The sequence below is a fragment of the Lycium ferocissimum genome, chromosome 7 (assembly GCF_029784015.1).
Source record: "Lycium ferocissimum isolate CSIRO_LF1 chromosome 7, AGI_CSIRO_Lferr_CH_V1, whole genome shotgun sequence".
NCBI classification, from domain to species: Eukaryota; Viridiplantae; Streptophyta; class Magnoliopsida; order Solanales; family Solanaceae; genus Lycium; species Lycium ferocissimum.
The window spans coordinates 7,426,627-7,447,579 of NC_081348.1; the positions used below are offsets into that span (position 1 = coordinate 7,426,627).

A 20,953-nucleotide genomic window follows, 5' to 3' on the forward strand; every position below is an offset into this window, starting at 1 on the left:
ACTAATACGGTGGGACTAGTGCCATCACGATTTGGTAATTTGGGTCATGACATTGCATTAATTAACTATATTTTAGTGATAAAAATATATGTACAAATACATATTATGCATTCATTAATTTAATATTAAACATAGATAGCGGATAATTTTTTTACCCTCAAACCCCTCTTAATTAATCATGTTGTTCGATGAAATTACAAATGAAAGATTCTAGTTCAAGTTAAAATGAGTTTGAATATGCTTTTTACATACTACCCGTTCTAGCTTTTATGTAGTACTTCACAGTTGTGACAGCTGAAAAAAACTGTTCTTGCAGTAAAGCATTAACTCATTTTTCTCCTCCAACACCAGGCTAAGAGGATTGTATTAACCAAACCAATCAATACAGGCTCTATCATAAATTATAATGGAAGACAACTCAATAATGGAAAAACACAATATGGGTCCCACACAATGCCATGGCAGCGTGTAATCCACTCGCCTCAAAACCGCGCTTGGGGATTATTCACTAGCCTTGTAATTACAACAATCAGAGAAAGTAGTAGAGGAAATATGGAGGGCTCACTGTGTCAGAACAAGGTTAAATTGCAAAGAGAGAACGTGCATCATTTCTAAGTAGATCTGGATCCACTTAAGTACACACTCACTCACTCACTCTCCTCTCTTTCTTTCTCATTTATTTTAATCAATTAAAATCTCCTTGAAAGAAATAGAAATATTTGTAATTACTTTAATGTATGTATAGAAATAGAAAGAAATAGAAAGAAAGATTTTAGCTTTCACTTACTGATAACCCCGAGAAAAAAAAAAACGCTTGTTTTGACGTGGGGGGTGGGGGTGGGGGTGACGTGGGGTGGGTTGGGTGGCTACTACTACTGTTAAATATTTATATGGGTTTGCTGTTTCTGTTGCTGTCAAGTTGCTCCTGCTACTACTGCTGCTTATTGCAGGCTGCATAGAAATACACAGGGCGGTGGTTTACTGCTTTCTCTTGCAGTTAAGACTAGTTTGTTAACAACCCCATGTTGGAAAATTGGAAGAAAATGGAAATAAAGAGGAAGTGAAAGATTTTGTAGTAGAAGAAAGAGAGATTTTTTATGGGTAAGCTGCACTTTTGAGATCAGGTCTAATCTTTTTGTTTCAATTTGGTAAAAGAAATAAGAGCAAAGAAAGAAAGCTTCCAGCTTTACTGTTCTTATAGTATTATTTTTTTTCTTGTTTTTTTGGTCATCTGTGTTTTGTTTGTAGTTTGCTGTTGTAACTACAGCTTTCAGCTTTCTTTATAGAGAAATACAACTACCTATTTTCCTTTCAATTAAGGGAATCCTTTACTTTTTTCATCTATCTTCTTTCTCCCCCCACGGGAGATTTCCACTTTAGAGTTTTCTACTTTTTCTCTTAACATTTTCTTTTCCTTTTTCTTGGTTGTTTTTTGCAGGAAGACTATGAGAAAGGAGCAAACTTGAATCTTGTTAAGAAACAGCTGGTGTATTACTAGTTCGTGGTGGAAAAGAAAAGATTTTTCTTTACTTTTCTGGACAGTCTTTACTTCAACAAAGACAAAAAGGAAGTTTGAGGGTTGGATTTGAATCTACTACCAACCCCCAAAAAGAGACTGAAGTTATGGATGCATATGAAGCAACAAAAATTGTTTTCCAAAGGATTCAAAATTTGGATCCTGAAAATGCCCCCAAAATCATGGGGATTCTTCTGATACAAGACAATGGTGAGAAAGAAATGATCAGATTAGCTTTTGGTCCAGAAGCTTTACTTCACTCAGTGATTCTTAAAGCAAGAAAAGAACTTGGTCTTTCTTCAAATTCACCTTCTACACCTTCAACTCCTTCTTCACCTTCACCTTTTGGTGGTTCAGTGTGTTTCTCAAGGCAGAATTCTTCTTCTTCAGCCACTTCTGGAAGGATTCTTGGTGGTCTAAACCTTCCTTCACCTCTTAGCATAACTAGTAACAACCACTCTTCAACTGTTTCTGCTTCTTGGAGTACTACTCCTAGCTTCTCTGACTTCCAAGAAGCTGATCTAGTTAGTCCTAGTGCTTCCATGAAAAATTCCACCATGAATTCTTCTGCTCCACCCTTTTATTGTAGTAGTGGAGAAGTGGACTTGATAGATGAGTTTCAACTACAGGAACAACTTTCCTTCTTGAATGATGGGTCACCAACCTTGGGGCCTAAAAATCCTGATGTTTATTACCCACAACAGCAGCAGCAGCAAGATTTAGCCTCAAGTCCAAGTGGGGATTCCATGCTTTTCTCTTCATACAACTGGGGTGGTGGTGGAGTCAACGGCCTCCCCCATAGAAGGAGCTGCTCTGTGAGTGATATTTGCTTGGGGCCTGATGACCCAAGTGGCTGGAAACCTTGTCTCTATTTTGCTAGAGGGTATTGTAAGAATGGAAGTAGCTGTAGGTTCCTCCATGGTGCTGGCCCTGGAGAGGAAGTTGGGTCACCAAGCAAGTTTGAGATGATGGAACATTGCCAAGAACTTCTCAGATCTAAGTCTGCTCAGCAGCAAAGACTAGCAGCAGCCACAGCTTCTCAACTCATGGCTTCTTCTAACTTCCCTCTCTCTCCTATGGCTGCTAACAAATGCATCAACTTTCTTCAGCAGCAACAGTTGCAGTCTGCTGAGAGTAGTCCCAGGTTTGGAAACCAAAAAAAAAAAAAAAAAAAAAAAAGAAACCTTTTTTGTCTTTGTGGTGTTACTAAAAGTTGAAACTTTAGACTGATTCTTTGTGGGAAATTTCTACAGAGCAGCTGCAGCATTGATGATGGGTGATGACATGCATAAGTTGAGCAGAAATCGCTTTGAAAGAGGGGATTTTGGAATGAATGGTGGAGCTGGGATAGCAAATCCAGGTTCAAGGCAAATTTACTTGACATTTCCAGCTGACAGTACTTTCAAAGAAGAGGATGTATCAAATTATTTCAGGTATTATTTGTTTGAAAATTCAATGAATTAAGGTTTGGCCTCATTGAAAGTAATTTTGGTTTCTTAAATCTTGTTATTCTTGATTTTTCTAGCACTTATGGGCCTGTTCAAGATGTGAGGATTCCATACCAGCAAAAGCGGATGTTTGGTTTTGTTACATTTGTTTACCCAGAGACTGTGAAGACCATTCTTGCCAAAGGAAACCCTCATTTTGTATGTGATGCTAGGGTGCTTGTCAAGCCATACAAAGAGAAAGGCAAAGTTCCAGAGAAGTTTAGGTATTAATTCTTCAACTAGAAGTACTTATGTAGTGTATGTTGATCCTTCAAAGTTTTTGATTCCTTTATATTGATACTTTGTTTTTGGGGTTGAAATTGCAGGAAGCAACACCAACAGCAGATGGAGAGAGGAGAATTCACTGGATGTGGTAGTCCTACTGGTCTAGAGTCGAATGATCCTTTTGATCTTCAGCTTGGTAAGAAACAACATTAGGGATTGATTTCTGGTATTCTTTTATCACTAGAATGTGATGGCTTCCCAAAAGTTTCAACTTTTAATTCCTAGTTTACTTATTGTATTAGGTGCAAGAATGTTTTACAATAGTCAAGATGCGATGTGGAGGAGAAAATTGGAAGAACAAGCTGATCTGCAACAGGCGATTGAGCTCCAAAGCAGGAGATTGATGAATTTACAGCTTCTTGATGTCAAGAGGAGCACTCATCACCGTGCCCTTTCCCTGGGTGCGGTTATCCCATCCCCACCTCACTCTCCAGGCTTCTTCAATCAAAATATGGTTCGTTCAACCGACTTCAGCAGCCGAGAAGGTATAATGTCTTGAGTTTTGCTTGAATAGAGTGACATGAATACATAGATAGATTCTGCACTAGGTTGAAATTGAAGCTTAGTTGATTGAATAATTATGGAAATGGGGTTTTAGGCTAAAATTTCAGAATGAAGATGTTGACTCTTTGGTGTTTGTTTTGTTGCAGAGAATGGTTTTGCACCAAAAATGACCAATTTTGCTGCTGTTTCCGCGGAGCAAACAAACGGAAATCTCACAGCTAAAGATGAAAATAGCAATGGCAAAGAAAGTTCCAAGGAGGAGGCAAATGATTTTCAAGAAAAGTAATAGTCCATTAACTTTGCTATATTTTAAATTTACCAAAGCCAGTATATTTGTTACTTTTGGATACATCCCTGTTAATGGAAAATATTATAAACCAAGGTCTTTCTTGATGCATTTGGTAATTTCTCAATTTGAGTATCTGATAAATCAAAGTCTTTCTTGATGCATTGGTAATTTCTCAATTTGAGTAACTGCATTTCTATGTTGTCTGATTCTGATTCAAGTAAATTTGGTAACAAATGTGGCAGCTTGGAGCATAATCTACCAGATAGTCCATTTGCATCGCCTAAAGCAGCTGGAGACTTCATCACAACTTTCTCAAATGATGATGCTGCTGGAGAAGCTGACAAAGGTGCTGGATTAAATGCATCACCTTCTTCCTCCTTGCTTCCTGCTACTAGTACACTAGACATCACTCCTTTCAAATCATGTTACTTCCAAGTGCCTAGGTGCATTTCACTACTTAGACTTGGTGTTTCCATCTCGTTTTTATTATATATTTTAGAAAGAAAATGTTCAAATTTACTCATTTACTATGTGAAATATCTTAATTATACTTGTGTGGGCCTTTCATACCCTTGCGTTAGTAATCGTCATGTATTTGCCCGACATTAACGGAGCTCCATTGTGAACCGAGTGGATTCCACGTGTCAAAATTATTTGGAAACATGTCCAAATTTAGCCTTTGCTTTCCGTACTAGCCACGGGGAAAATGTCCAAATTTAGCCTTTGCTTTCCGTACTAGCCACGGGAAAAATGTCCAAAGTTTAGCCTTTGCTTTCCATACTAGCCACGAGAAAAATGTCCAAAGTTAGCCTTTGCTTTCCGTACTAGCCACGGGAAAAATGTCCACATTTAGCCTTTGCTTGCCATACTAGCCACTGGAAAAATGTCCAAATTTAGCCTTTGCTTTCCGTACTAACCACGGGAAAAATGTCCAAATTTAACTTTTGCTTTCCGTACTAGCCACGGGAAAAATGTCCAAATTTAGCCTTTGCTTTCCGTACTAGCCACGGGAAAAATGTCCAAATTTAGCCTTTGCTTTCCGTACTAGCCACGGGAAATTAATGCAACTCGATAGGTCCTTCAACCATCGATTACACTTGTCGACTTCCCACACTTCTCATGATAACATCACCGATCTGACTATGCATTAAAATTCTCCTTTATACTTCAAGTTGGAGCTCCAATAAGATTGAGGGCAAATAGACGATTTGCTAACGAAGGTATGAATTGCCCAAAAGTATAATGGAGGGTCAAATTGGGTATTTTTGATGCTTTACTCTATTTGTTTATATATATGAATATTATAAGGAAAGTCCAATAATGATCATTAATGCAGGTTCTCCTCAGGACATGGCACCATTGGAATGTAGGCCTGGACAGCTTGTTATGTTACGTAGTTTAGCTTCCTTAGTTTAGGTAAGTTGTCACATATTTTCTTTTTCATCCTTTGGCTGATTAATTAATTCTTCTTTCCCTCAGATACCAACATCTTGGTACTTGTTCTTTTATTGATGTTGGTTGCTTGTTTTTTGGCCTTTTCTTGTGTTATTGTTTCCACAGGAAGGAAAGAAAGATGACGAATGTAACCCCAAAAGAAAAAAATACTATCAAGAAGCAGCCAGCATCAGCCAGCAAACACATACACTACTTACTGCTACTACAATACAAATATGCATACTACATAAAAAAGAAGAATGATGTGTGACAGCCATTTCCATCTCACTTTTGTAAAATGTTTTTTCAGTATCTTTTTCCATATCTGTTGTAGTTGAGGCTGGACCACAGGTCAAAGAAAAAGGAAAATTAGCCATAGGTAAAAAAGAAAAATCCAAAGCATCAACCTTTTGGAATGTAATTTCCTTCCTCCTTTCCCTAAGCATTCTTGGGTGTCCACTTGTGTACTGAGACAACCCAAAGATTAGTGTTTTTTTTGTTTTTGTTTTCTGTTTTATGTTGTAATCACTTGTATAGAAGATGCAGAAAGCAGAAGGCAGAAGGCAGAAGAGTAATCAAGACTTCAAGTGAAGGTAAAGAGAAGTCAAGAAAATGAAATATATGTAATTTCGGAAAATACTCATCTGGTAGGCAAAGGGGAAGCTCCTTTGTTGTAACTTTAATTGTATGCTTTAGCGTATAGCTTTATCAGTAGTAATATATTAGTGGCAGCTGCATTTAGGTACAAAAAAGAAATGGTAGTGTCTCTACCATGTGTTAGCTGTTACCTTTTTTCATTTTGTTTTTAATTTTCAACTCTTTGTTGTAATTGAGAAGCATTAGATAGTATATCAATATCAATCAAAGATGTAAACAGACAGAAAAGGAGGAAAATGGAGGAAGTTTCATGTTTTAGCTTTAATTGGTGTCTTTTTCTCAATGTAATTACTCTTGTTTGTGTTTTTTAACAATTTCTCTTTTTAGAAATTTGTCTCTCCATTGCAGTTGTCCTTTTCCCTCTCTTTAATATAATATATAAAGAAAAGAAGGGGGTCACATACAGACACACCATCACATGGAATGGTGCTGACACTTCATTGTGGGTCCTACTCATCAATATAATTTTTTTTGTCATAGTGTGTGGGTCCCAATCACCAACACCCACGTGACTGTCCATGTTCTTTCTCTTTCATGCTCTGCATGTTGTACAATGTGTCTAAGTGGTTGTACTAAGTGGGTTTATTTTTTACTCAAGGACAAACACAGATGTAAAAAGGTAGATGTGAAAACACCACGCATATGACAAAAGAGTGAACGGTTCAGGAATCTTTTGGGAGCAGTGGCTTTTTGAATGTGTGTGCATGAGAAAGAGATATATTTTCTTTTACCTTTCTTTTTTACCCCTCGAAGTTAGTAAAAAAATTGAATTTTGACATTGAGTAAAGTGGAATCAGTTTGCAAAGGAGGATGTGCGAGAGTTATATATAATGCAACAATAAAGTCAGTTTTAAAGGCTTTGGATTTCAAAAAGCAGTGAAAAAATGCTTGGGCTTAGAAGAGTGAGGAGCGGGACGCTGGTCCTGTAGACCACTTTTACCTTTCCTTGATGGTTTTGCGGACTGTTTTCCAATGGCCAACATAGGTCCTATCGTACTGAACGGTCGGATTGCGTTATTTTTGAGAAAAATAAAAACGGAAAAAGGTTTAAATTTACCTCTTTCACTTTATAAAATATTTATTTTATCCCGTCATACTTTCGGGTTATTTGTTCTCCTTTTGTTACTTAGCAAATTATTTTTCATTTGTCCTTAATCTTTATGGAGTTCTAGCGTGAACTTGGTAAATTTTTCAAATAGTTTCAAATTTATCCTTTTACTTTGGAGATAATATCTCAAATGGTCACTTAATTATAGGTATTTATTCAAAAAGTCACTCAATTTTATTTTCTAATCAGAAAATCACTCAATTATGAGTGTTTAACTCAGAAAGTCACTCAATTTTGTTTTCTAATCAGAAAGTCACTCAACTATTTATGTTTCACATACAAAGTCACACAATCTATTTAAGTGATTTTTAATTACATTTTAATGATTTTCATTTAAAGCCAAAAGTGTAATAAATAAACAAATACCCATTTTAATCATTTTGTTGACCCGCCCACTTAACCCGATCCACTAGAAATATATTGACGAAGACTTTTTATTTTAGCCTCATTCCATGCTAAATCGACCTACAGAATTATAACGAATTCCTCCTTTCCTTCTCTCTCGATTTAGGGGGCTATTAAATCTCCGTGACACAGAATTAGATACCTTTTAAAAATAAAGAAAAAGAAAACAAGGAACAAGGACCACATTATTTGATTAAACTAACCTTAGACAATCAGAATAAATGGTACCATAGGAAAAAAAAAAAAATTGAATTATGTCTAACCTGTGAATAAAATTGAATAGCGTCGTCTTTTGGATTGCTTAAGAATAACCTTGGTGTAACTAGCTCGATAAAACTATTAGTTTTCATCATTGTGATTTTGTAGGATGATTTAGGAGGGAATGAGGGTAAAATTAAAGGTCTTGGCCAATATATTTCTAGTGGGTCGGGTTAAGTGGACGGGTCAATAAAATGATTAAAATTTTAACTTTAAATAAAAATCAACAAAATGTAATTAAAAAATCACTTAAATAAGTTAAGTCACTTTATATGTGAAATGCCAATAGCTGAGTGACTTTCTGGTTAGAAAACAAAGTTGAGGTCTTTCTGAGTGAAACACTCATAGTTGAGTGACTTTCTGATTAGAAATAAAGTTGAGTGACTCTAAGTGAAACACCCATAGTTGAGTCACCATCTAAGATATTATTTCTTTTATTTTACTAGACAATTTGCTAATGATAGAGTGTGTATGACCGTAAAGTATAACGAACATATTTTTCAAAGGTATATATTACTACCTTTTTGTTAAACACATCACCTAGAAATTATCAATTGGGTAACTCGTACTAAAAAGAAGAAGAAAAGCAAAAAAGGAGATGAATTATATTGAAACTCTAATATAATCTCAAAAGTGTTTTGATAAACTTTTAGTAACAAACAATAAACAACAACAACAACATACCCAGTATAATTTTACGAATGGAGTCTGGGAGGGTAATGTGTACGCAGACCTTATCCCTACCTTGGAAGGTGGAGAGATTGTTTTCGATATTTCCTCAGCTCAAGGAAAAACATTTAAAAGCAGTTCGAGAAAAGAAAATAGCAAGAATGAAGGAGCCATGATAAAATACGAAAGAAAACATGACAAAGCATTCTTAAAAGGAACAGTAACAAAAAAAAATACGATAATCAAAGTAAAAGAAACAACAAATACTCTTTCCGTCCCAACAAAATTGTCTTAATTTCCTTAATAATTTGTCTCAAAAAATTAGCACATTTCTATATTTAGAAACAATTTAACTTTATAAGATGATTTACAGCCACACAAATATTTAAGGCTTGTTTTGGATCATATTTCTAAAGTCTTCCTTTATTTTTTAAACTACGTGCCAAGTCAAAATAAGACAATCTTTTTGGGACGGAGGGAGTAGTAAACAAAAATCGAATAACAAGAAATTACGAGAGAAATAATTAAAAAAAAAAAAAACTCATCATAAAATATGCAAGATCAATGGCGAATGCAACTTTTGTGCTGTACGTTCATTTGAACTCAGTATTTTCAAGACAACGTTTAAATATATATATGCGAGAAACCTTCAAAATCTTAACAAACACTAAATTTGAACCCATAATTTCAAAAGTACAATGAATTCAGTGCTAAAAACAACATTTGCACATTTAGATGCTACTACCGTACTATCAAGAGGATTGGCTGCCAAAGGTATTTATCCAGCAGTAGATCCTTTAGATTCAATCATTTTTTCTTATAGGTTACTCTTTGAACTCAACATCAAAGCACTGGAAGAGAATTGCTATCCTCTTTGGGGATTTAGGTCTTTTGCTTATGTCCGATTTGCTGAGGCTAGCTTGACATCTTAGCATCTGTCCGCCACAACGTCTATACAAAAGATTACGTATGAGAAATATTGAAATCGTCCTTTCTAATAGTATCGCTGCTGTCTTTTTTGCAGCTTTTGTTGTTGCCGGAACTATGAGGCATGGGGATGTAACTTTATTGCGTTGGAAAAGACTATAATATGACTATCCTATATTCTATGACCGAAACAGGGGAGGATACACGTTACACTACGACTTTGAATCAAAAGAGAGTTTTAAGAAATGACAGATCTATTCACTCTATCAATAACCGAGCCGGATCTGGCATATCATAAGGGATTTGCCGAAGGTCTTGTATTGGATAAAAGGTGCACCCAGGGTTAGCTTATGAGACCGGATGCTCGATAAGTCTGGAAAATCCATCCAGCTAGCTCTCACTCCTATCAACTCAAGTCACGTCCACAGGCCTCGATCATAGTGCCGCACGTTGGGGCTGCAGAGAGGTCACATCACCCGTACTTTGGGGTTTGAAAAGTCTAAACTTGGCTTATATAAAGATAGCTTAGGGTAGAAGGAAGACATCTTCTGGCTCACACTCTTGTAACTGATACTTTTTTCTCTCAAGAGGGCAATATACATAAGTTGATTATTTAATCATTTTGAGCTTCTTGAATCATTACCTATCTTTGTAGCTCATTTGTGCCTTACCTCTAATCACTATTACTCCGAACCGGGCTAATTATAGAGCTCTCGGGATTGGATACGATTCACTTGTCTTCAAACTCTATAAAAACAAATATCTAACTAATTTTCTGATTAAGTCCGTTTTCACTGGAAACAGATCTAACCCATCAAATTTAAATTTTGATCCACATCTGTGGAAGTGTCCTTTATATGAACAGAACAAGTCCTTAGCTAGTTAGATGATTGTAAAGTCCAAGAAGAAGAAGAAGAAGTTGCTACCTTTGTTTCTTCAACAAATTCTTGACCTGCGCTCAATCTTGGGGTGTTAGTATAGTCCAAGCAAAATCTGGAATAACGATAGTATGCTTCTTTCCAAAATTTCCCATTTCCTTTATCTAAAAAGAAAGTCTTTGAATCAATAAGCACATGAATCACCTTAAGAATGTAGGATATCTTAAGACAAAAATACGTTATTTCATCTGCATAAAATCAATTGTTAAGGTTGATTACTTCCATCTGATTGTAGTATTTAACCTTCAGAACATTTTCCTGAGTTTAAAGGGACAAAGGAATAAAAAAAGAAAAAGTTTCAACTAGAAGACTTTTCATGGCTTCAGAATAGAGTACTCAATACCACATTCACAAATGTGTATGAGTCACCATATATCCTGATATAGATATGATTGATACTTGTACTGTTTATCATTTTCATGCATGAAAAAAGTCAACAATATTGAAGCAAATGTTCTTTGTTTTAAGATATGTATATACTTTTGTACATGTAAGAACGTTTTAGCTGGCATTTAACAGTATAACACATCAAAATAAAAATGAGGAAACATTGTTTTAAAGGATGTAAAAAAGAACAAAATAGAGAATTTAATACCTTAATCACAACCGCGTATGAGCTTTTGATCTAAACAAACACAGCAAGTGTGCCTTACCATCTCCCAATCCTCTTCCTTCTCGCTCTCTAAGCGTCAATTTAGCAATCCACATCCATTAATATCCAGTACAGACAGTGAGGAGGGCAAGCCTTCTTCAGGCAATGACTGCAGCTGACGGCAGTTCCAGATGGTTAGATGTTGAAGGGAGGTGAGATTTTGAAGTCCCTTGTAGTTTAGCGTCAGCAGATTTGGATGATGTGCGAGGGTGAGAGTCTCAAGACTAGGAGGAAATATAGAATCAGCCGGGAATGATTCTACATCCGAGCTTTGAATACGACAATATCTGAGACGCGTGAGAGTCTGCAGTCCCCATTCATGTTGGCTTGTCATGAGCTTGTTGCAACCAATTATGTAAAGAATATGAAGGTTAGATGGCAAGCCCCCTTCTGGAAATCTCTCAATTTCTTGACATTTACTTAAGTCAAAAAAGTGTAGAGATTGAAGGAAGGCGGTTCATCTGTGTGGGCAGCAACTTAAGCTTTTCACAATTCCAGATAGTACGTCTCTGCCGGTTCAGAGTTAGTACACCACAGTGGAGTGAGATTGTTTGAAGATTGCAGCCACTAATCTTGAGGACTTGTAATCCAGGGAACATCCCTAAGGGAAAATCAGGCAGCGAGTCGCAATTTTCAATTGTCAAAGTCTCCAGGGAGGTGTTGCAGATTCTAATGTCATTCATGAGTAGCTCAAACTTCAATGTATCACAGGCACCAATGAGAAGTTCTTTTAGTGAAAGGGGTAGTCTTCTCAGAGGAAATTCCTGCAAGTTTGACATGCCATACACATGCAATTTTTGAAGCGATGGCAAGTATTGCAGAAAACCAGCTTGGATCTGAAGTGAGCTCATCCCACCATGTGGAGGCATGATCTTTGGGCAGTCTATCATTTCAAGCTTTTTAAGGGACAAAGGTTCGGAGGGAAAATCCCCATTTAGCTGGGGACATTTTCTTATGTGCAGCTCTTCAAGACTAGAGAACACCCCGTTGCTCAATACTTGCCATCTCTCCCATGCCATCATTTGCTCAAACTTCAGGAAGATTAGAGATTGGAATGGTCTAATAGCAGAGTTATCGCCATAAAATTCTTTCCCTACATTTCTTATTTTATCCATTTTGCTTATTGTGAGGAATTTCAAAGAAGCTAGTTGACCAAGGGCTGGTAAGGAGAAGCAGTTGTTGCAGCTCTCAAGGTGTAAGGTCTCTAAATTCACAAATGAATTATCTCCAAGCCCATCAGGGAATTTTGTCCCGCCGAAGTGATAAGAGTTTTAGGGATTTTAGGCCCATATGTGGCTGTAACTTTTCAAGTGTGTCCCTCACACTAACTGAATTTTCAACTTCAGAATCACTCCATTCCATTATGAGATTTTCAATTAGCTTCTGATTTGCACTGGTTGCATCCCTTTCATTAACAACATTCTCTAACCCTGAAATATGTAAGTCGCCACAAAGATGTTGCAGTTCACCCATATCTAGAATCCTCAACTCTTTGCCATTCCCACTATAATTTGCTCAGGTATATTAAGTTCTTCAGCCTACTTATTTAATATGGCATTTTCCTTAGTCTTCTAGTATCTGTAATGTCAAGCTGACTGTTAATTAGTTTACCTAATCCTTTGGGCAATTCATTAAGATATGCACAGCCTGACAACAACAACATCTGAAGATTGTACAGAGTAGATACTGATCCTGGCAACTTTACAATTTCTGTTGAAGATAAATCTAAAAGCCGGAGATGTTTCAAACTGCCAATTACTGAAGGAGGTAATTCTCTTATTCCAGAATGTTGAGACAAAGACAAGATTCTTACAGAGCTAAGAAATGGCAATAAATCTTGTACCAACTTATTGCCCAGTAACCAGTAGTAATACATGCCCTCACCCTTTTATACTAGTACTAACGTCCTCAAACCCTTGGCATCTTTAACCGTTTTGAATTTCTCAAACACATCATAATCTTCTTTAAGATATGAGACGTGCTGCACTCTTTCAGGTGTATAGTTTTGCCAGCTATTCTCCAGCCTATCACAAAACTTTGAAGAAACACTTTGACCCAAATCATCGACCAAATCATGCATTAAAAACTTATTGTTACCACTTCTTTGAAAAAAGAATCGAACCCTTAGTTCACAGAAATACTGGTACCCTCCATCGTCAATTGTTTTGTCATATTTAGGATGCTGCAGAAGGCCATTGGCAATCCACAATCGTATTATCTCTTCTTGATCAACACGGTAATCCTTGGGAAATATTGATAAGGGAGCAAAACAACTTTTTAGATGAGAAGGCAGATAATTATCACTCAATCTTAGAGCCGGGAGGATGTCATTTGGACCATGTGGCAAATTCCATATATCACTAGTCAAAACGTCCTTCCATTCTTCTACGTCCTGCTTTGAGTGCAAAAGACCTGCCACTGTCTTCACGGCTAGAGGCAAGCCTTTGCACTTCTTTACTATTTTTTCCCCAATTACTCACAGTTTGGGATACACAATCGGACCTATCAAACCAAATGCATGCTTGTCAAACAAAGACCAACAGTGTTCATCCCCTATTGGTGATAAGTATGACATGGTTCACTGCCCATAATCAATGCCACCTTCTTACTGCGTGTAGTCACAAGGATCTAAGTCCCTATTGCACCTTGCCTAAGAGAGCTCCTGAAGATGTCCCAATCAGTGTATTGCTCATTGCAGACATCATCCAATATTATGAGGAACTTTTTATCTTTGAGGCTGTCCCTCATCTTAATTTGCAGCATATTAAAGTTATCACTTATACCTACCCCTGATGAGCTAACTTCCTTGAGCAATGATTTTGTAATCCTCAAAGGATCATAATTCTCAGACACACACCCATGCCCTCAAATTGAAATGATTTTTCACCCTCTCATGACTGAAAACAACTTGAGCAAGAGTTGTTTTGCCAATTCCACGTAATCCCACAACAGGAATTACACTAATTTCTTTGTTGTTTGCATCTTCAGACAACAACAAATTTATTATCTTCTCTAGTTCATTATCCCTTCCAACCACAAGTGATTCACTAACCAAAGAAGTTGATGGTAGACTTAAAGACACTTTCTTAGCATTAATTATTGGTCCCTTTCGCAAACCAAGGAGATCAATTTGTTGCCCAAAACACTCTAACTCTTCAACAGTATCCTTTATCTCCGCATTATCTCATCAACAAACTTAGCACTTAAAGATGAGATGGTATCACGTACGTGATGACTCTTTTGGCCTGTATGGCCGCCTTGTTTTTCTTCGGTTTCTCCTTCCACTTTTACCCGCAATGCTTCAGTGTTGACTGTTAGAAAAATAGGTAAACATAATCGGAAAAGAAATGACTTTGAGGCGTGACAAATCGACTTTCCTTAAAGAGATATTGCCTGTATAATATTGGGGAAGATACAAGCAATTCCCTTCATGATACAGCAAAGCCCATGTTTATACCTACGAATTTTTATATATGCTACTTCAAGAGTGTCTTCTTATATTTATAGAATTTGAGATGAACAGATGTGTTTGTTCATTTAAGACCTCCAAATATTACAAAATATCTAACGTTGAGCTCATCCAATCGGTCATCAGCGTGGTAGACAACATCTTTAAGGTCGTCAAGCCACTCCCGGACATGCTCGTCTCTCATTTCCCTTGTCTCCGCATCATCCAGCACTGTACGAAGTGTCTTCAATGTTGTCTTAAGCTTCTTCAAAATCTTGGTGTCCTTCTTTCTACCCCGGAACAAATTCAGGAATTCCCGGGTAGCCATCCTGTCGAACAACACTTGAAGAAACGCACCAAGGGCCGAAAATCCTGCTTGTACCAACGCAGCTTGCATGCTTAATTTCAGCGGAATTATTAGAATGGAAATTGAAGTAAGGTTGTCTGAATATGAGAAATTAAACAAATATATAGAATGGTCAATTTTTGTCCCTAAGCTTCTGTAATAAATATACATCTCTAGTTCTCCTAGGAAGGGAATTATTAATTTTTTTGGAGCCAACTATACACTTGTGTTAAAAAAGGGTATCCATTATTATTATTATAAACATTTGTGCTAACTTCTCAACTATGGAAATCAGACGTGCATACAAGTATTCATTCTACCTTCGATTGAATTAATAACGCTCAATAATGCCCTCCTTTGACTAATTTGCCTCAAGTTATTTACAGGCTTAAAATTGTCCTACAATTTAAAACATAAGTGTATGATATTTAAGGGGAATTGATTACAGTAAATTTTCATTAAACACATGAAAAATTTGCACATAAAATTCTGGCCCAACTCAAAAGAATCCGACCCATTCATGATCCAACCCAACACAAAATCCGTTTTATGCCAGGTAATCATAAATAGCGAGATCAGTGCCCTTTTTTACAAAAAGTAGAGACATTATCTTTTTCTTAAAAAAAAAAAATAAGTTAAGATTTTTTTCTCTCAAAACGTAAAATTTATTCGTCATATACATTGCATGCACGTGCATACAATATCAACGTGTATACACTAATAACATATACATAGTATTCGGGTTCATATTAGAATTGTGCCTACAATTTAGAAATACTATAAAATGTAAAATATAGATATGTTTTGTAATTATTTAAAAGTATTTCTATAAAGTGTAACTATGGAGCATAATCAATTACATTAGGTAACTTTTCCTTTAAATTAGTGCATCTAAGTGATAAAATCATTTTTTCCCTGAGTTTTCAATTAATTTTTGTATCAACAGTGACAAATAAATTGAGATGAAGTGAGTATTTCATTGTATGATTCTTGTACTGCTCCTAAAAATGCTAGAAAGTGATTCTATGAAATACTTTAAATCACATGGACGACTTTTTAGTGATCTTGTATGTATTTACAAGTTCTGTTACTCTTTTAATTGCGTGAACAAGAGAATGAATAAATATTAAAATAAGATAAGTTCTTAAATGCGTGGGTACAGAAACTAGTTGAAAACAAAGGTGAAAATGATAATCTCTTAGCTGCGCTAATTTAAAATGGGCTTTGTGTTTGGCCGGATCAAGGATGGGTGGGGTCCTTTTGGGCAAATTTTTATGTGTACGACGAATAAATAAAGGTTACGCCCTCTCGCCTATTCCTTTCCGTTAATTATTGAGATATATCACAATTTGCATTACCCTCCTAGAAAGCATAATTGTGTCATTAATGGAGGATCAATTTTAAGCCTAAACTAACGCTAGTTAGGGGCTAGCAAATTGATTCAATAGGTGGAAGGAAACAATTTTTTAAGTCATTTCTAATACGTTAAAGGGGATTTTGACCCTTTTTATTTCTTAAGAAAATTTTAGCTGAGATGACGAAAAGGGTTCCTAATTAATATAATTAGTATAAATATTTCTTCCTAACTGCATAATATATATAAAAAAAAAATTAAAAATTTAATACAGGGAAATTGGGCTCCCTGCGATGTAACGACCTGCTTGGTCGTTATGCGTAATTTTACCATTCTATCCTTGCTAGTACTTTCCCGAGGTTAGGAATGAGTGGAGCTAAATAAATTAGGGTGTGTTTTATGTTGTGCTTGTGACTTATAAGTGACTCTGTGATTTGTTTTTACGTTGGTTTGTTTGTTGTCTTGTGTTCATGGGGCCTTAGAATGATTTTGAGAGACTAAATATAAAAATGTAGAAAATTCGTGCTCACTGCCTAAAATGCATCGCTACAGCGGAAGGATTTCCACTGCCACGAGACCATTGCAGTGAGGAGGGGTCTCGCTGCAGCGGAAGGTTGGAATTTCATATGCCCGGCCCGAAAGGTGGTTCTACATTTGCGGCAATCTTGCGGGGTCCTCGTTAAGTCGGCCGGAGTTAAATACCTTATTTCGACCCCACTCCTCACATAACTCCAAAAACAGTTCCTAAGAACCCTTGAGGCGAATTTTCTAAGGCAAGGTCAATACTCTTCATCAAGGTATCTTTCCACCATTAATCTCGTTAGATGAACTCCTAGCACCAAATAAAGGTTAGTTTGGGGAAGAATTGAAAGGTTGGAACACCTAAGTTCATGAAACCCTAGAATATTAACGGATCATTGTTTATTGTTGTTTAATCACCTAAGAGTAGAGATTATCACTTCATAGCATGAGAATTGGATATTCAATGATGGAAATTGGTTGTTGAGACCTAGGGTTCCAATAAAAATGTGAACTTTGGCTAAAACCAGATTTGTAGGGTTGAATTGATTATAGAACCTATAAACTGAGGTAATACTCCATTACTTACTTAGTGCTATGATTTCTAGACTTTGAACGTTCTGAGGCATTGCGAAAGGGAAAGGCTGTGGCGGAGTGATTTCATTGCTCAAATCTGTTTGAGGTAGGTTACGGTTTAGTTGAGTTAGACTTTGATTAGTTGAATGTATATGTCATAGAATTCATGGAGAAAATAGGACTAGGTCTTCAGACTTGGAGTTTGGTGATCGTTGTTAGTTGTATGATTAAATTGTGTGAAGTACTTCTCCATTGTTGAAATTGATAAACTTGAATTGTATTCTTGAGACTGTTGAAAGAAAGGTGTTCATATATACCCTTCACTAATTGATTGAGATAGTTGTATAATTATGCTATGGGTTAGCAGAGTTATTGGTGAGTCTTGTTATGACTTGTGTTACTATGGACATCTTGTATTGTTTGGTTTTTGATATGCGTTCTTGGGCCATCCATTATGGTTCAATTATGAGGCATTGTTGATGAGATTTTGAGATAAAACATATCCATCTATTAAGGCACATTTGACAGAGGGTGACGATGTAGCCTAATTATGAGCTCGTGGTCCGAGATTCTTTCCGGAACGAGTGGTCCATGAACACCATGGGTCCCCTGCAGGTCATGGCTATTTGGGAAAAATATTACCAATTAGCATGAGTGTACAGATATGTGACAGAGCTGGACCTTTATTGTTTATTCTACTCCTTTTGGCTTGAGCATTGGTGTTTCATTGTTGATAATTGGTGACTTATTCTGAAAGTGGATTATTTGAGGATCTTATTTGTGATACATGTTTATTATGCCTGTCTGCCTATTTCATTTATTTTATGTATGTATGCATGATACTAATCTTAGTCGGCCTATGATACCTACCAATACGTGTTATTTGTATTGACCTACGCTTGCTGTAATTTTTTTAGAGTGTAGATTTTGAGCTAGAGACGTCTTCCAGGCCTCGCATCTACTTGAGGTTATTCATACCAAGATCACAGGGTGAGCTCCTATCCGTGCCATGCCGCCTGAAGATCTTTCTTTATTCAAATGTCTATTTTCATCCCAGACATTATGTTAATTTTTAGACAGTATCTCTTCTTTTAGACATTATTGGTTAGAGTCCTTGTACGGTGACTTTCAGATTTTGGGGATGTAATAGCTAGATTTTCGTACTTGCTATTTAGTTTATTTTATTGTCAGACATTTTATTCCATTATTCGTGACCAATGTTTATTAATTGGTTAAGTAATTGAAATTGGCTTGAAAATGGGTAAAGGGATTGGTTCGCCCACTGTAGGACTAGTGTGGGTGCCACTCACGTCTGTTGGGACGTGACACCTACGTGGCATGACTGGAATTCAAAAATAGAGGGGATATTCTCTCTCTCCTCTCATTGCCATTGCCAACAACCTTCATCGGCAAACTAGTCAACCACCACCATCTCCTTTTCCATTTATTTTTCTTCCTCATACAAAACTTCGTTCAAAAATCCATACCCATACAGGTCTATTACTTTTGATAGTATTGAGATTAGATAAGACTAGACCAGTTTGTTCGGTCACATCGGTGGAACCGTATTCTAGTCTAACTGTAATAGTTTTGGTCTATTTATGGTGAAATTGTAATTATGATCGTATAGGAGGTGTAGTTCTATTAGAATAGGGTTACTTTATTAGACTAGGGTAAGAAGGACCTTACTTTTATATAAGGAGATCATTATGATGAATAAATACAAAGCAGAAAAAATTCTCTCATTATTCTTTTCTCTCTAAATTCTCGTCTCTGTCTCAATTTTAACATGGTATTGTCATGTTAGAAAGAACACAAAAACTGTAAAACAATGACAGGTGATGGTAAAGAAACTGGTGATAACCGCAAAGAAATCGCCGATGAAGAAAACAAAACCCAAAGAAAAATAATATCTCCCTATGACATTACGTCGAATGATAACCCTGGAATTATGGTGACATAAGTCCAATTGAAGGGTGAGTATTATGAAGAATGGCCTATATCCATGAGGACAACCTTAAGAGCAAGAAACGAGTGCGGCTTCATCGACGGTACAATCAAGAAGCCGGCTGAAGATTCGCCGAACTTGGAAGATTGGTGAACTATAGACTCATTGTTGGTGTAGTGGATTAACAATAGAACCAATGCTTCACTCAACGATTTTACATAAAAAGAAAGCGAAAGGTGGAACTTGCGGAGTGCAAGCATAAAGAAAGGAGCATAGTGGATTACTATGGAAAACTCACTAAGCTGTAGAAGGAATTGGTGAATTAAGAACAAATTCCAAGTTGTACATGTAGAAAGTGCGTGTGCAATCTAGGAACGGTCCTAGAAGCCAAAAGAAATAAGAAGAAAAAGTGCATCTTTTCCTTATTGGATTGGATGAGAGCATATAGAAGAGTGAGGTCGAACATACTGGCCCAAGAACCGTTGCCATTATTAAAAAAGGTATATTCAAAGTTGGCGCAAGAAGAGCGTGTGAGAGCAAACGCACGGAAAACGGAGGACCAGAGTGAAACGATGGCTTTTGCTATATAAGAGAGAAACTCTTACCATGATCAAGGTGAAGGGAAAACCCATAGAACATTCTACACATATTGCAAGAGATCCGGACACGTTGTGGATGGAATCGACTCATTGGTTATCCGGATTGGTGAATCAAAGAGAAGACAAAAAAAATCGGAGGAAGAGGATGAGGACAGAAACAACAGCAGAAGGGTGGACCGGATCCGATCGTAGAAGAGGCAACTACCGAGCTAACGTTGTGGTTGCCGAAGAAGGAACTCAGGCGGAGACAAAGACCGTGAACACAGGGGGGCATGACCTCACAATTTGAGTAATGAGGTACATAACTTTTTTTTTTTTTGCTGCGATGAGATACAGAACACTGTGATTCACGTGTTGAATTCCCAAGAAATAAACCCGAATGACAAGATGGATGGCAAGACCGAAAGCTCATCTTGGATTATTGACTCTTGAGCTACCAACCATGTGACTGTAACGGTTCACTTTTTCGCGTTGGTTTAGGGCGCAAGAAGGCTACTACAAACTCGTTAACGCTCTTTCGGACTTGTTTTTTTGAAAAAGAGTCGCTATCTAATTTTTAGGAAATTAGGAAAACAGATTTTGAAGGGTTTATTCAAATACAGTGAAAAAAAACTTCGTAATCCAGAGTTCTAGGTAAGGGTTCTGATGATCCCCTGGGGAAGGTGTTAGGCACGCCAATATTAAGGATCCGGAGAATAGAATTGGCCTTCGAGCTTCAATGTGTGATTATGTATAAATTGCTTATGTTTTGTTTAGTTTTTTGTATAAAAATACTATCATGGCATATCATTTTGGTTTTAAAAGAGTTAAACAAATTTCCCTTTAAATAAGGGTAGCTTAAGTTCGGATTTAAAACATCCGGGATAAAAATAATAGTCCCTTTACTTATAAGGATATGTGTTTGTAAGAAAATATATGTGTATATATATGTGTACAATCTTTTATTAATTCATATATTATCACATTCTTCGTCTCTTGACTCAACCGTATCCTTAGAATTATTTTCCCAAACTCGGGCTTTAAAAGAAATTCTA

At 36.7% G+C, this 20,953-nt stretch overlaps 2 protein-coding genes across 3 annotated transcripts; one reads left to right on the forward strand and one right to left on the reverse strand.

Annotated features, from left to right (window-relative positions):
- Window positions 1-697: 697 nt before the first annotated feature.
- LOC132063223 (zinc finger CCCH domain-containing protein 53-like) lies at window positions 698-6,437 on the forward strand. Of its 2 annotated transcripts, none has more exons than XM_059455683.1 (10): window positions 698-1,101; window positions 1,439-2,660; window positions 2,770-2,949; window positions 3,042-3,227; window positions 3,330-3,424; window positions 3,531-3,773; window positions 3,939-4,074; window positions 4,324-4,524; window positions 5,418-5,497; window positions 5,642-6,437. In XM_059455683.1, exons 2-9 carry the CDS (start codon window positions 1,624-1,626, stop codon window positions 5,449-5,451), a joined length of 2,112 nt encoding a protein of 703 aa, XP_059311666.1. In that variant the 5' UTR covers window positions 698-1,101; window positions 1,439-1,623; the 3' UTR covers window positions 5,452-5,497; window positions 5,642-6,437. The 2 variants fall into 2 exon arrangements, with proteins under 2 accessions (XP_059311666.1, XP_059311667.1); XM_059455684.1 differs by having other exon boundaries at window positions 4,324-4,427.
- A 5,928-nt stretch (window positions 6,438-12,365) lies between these two features.
- On the reverse strand, window positions 12,366-14,974 carry LOC132061888 (putative disease resistance RPP13-like protein 1). Its single transcript, XM_059454569.1, has 8 exons — window positions 14,674-14,974; window positions 14,358-14,440; window positions 13,987-14,301; window positions 13,780-13,877; window positions 13,491-13,631; window positions 13,034-13,402; window positions 12,741-12,946; window positions 12,366-12,559 (listed from the first exon to the last, which is right to left on the reverse strand). Exons 1-8 carry the CDS (start codon window positions 14,972-14,974, stop codon window positions 12,366-12,368), a joined length of 1,707 nt encoding a protein of 568 aa, XP_059310552.1.
- Window positions 14,975-20,953: the final 5,979 nt, after the last annotated feature.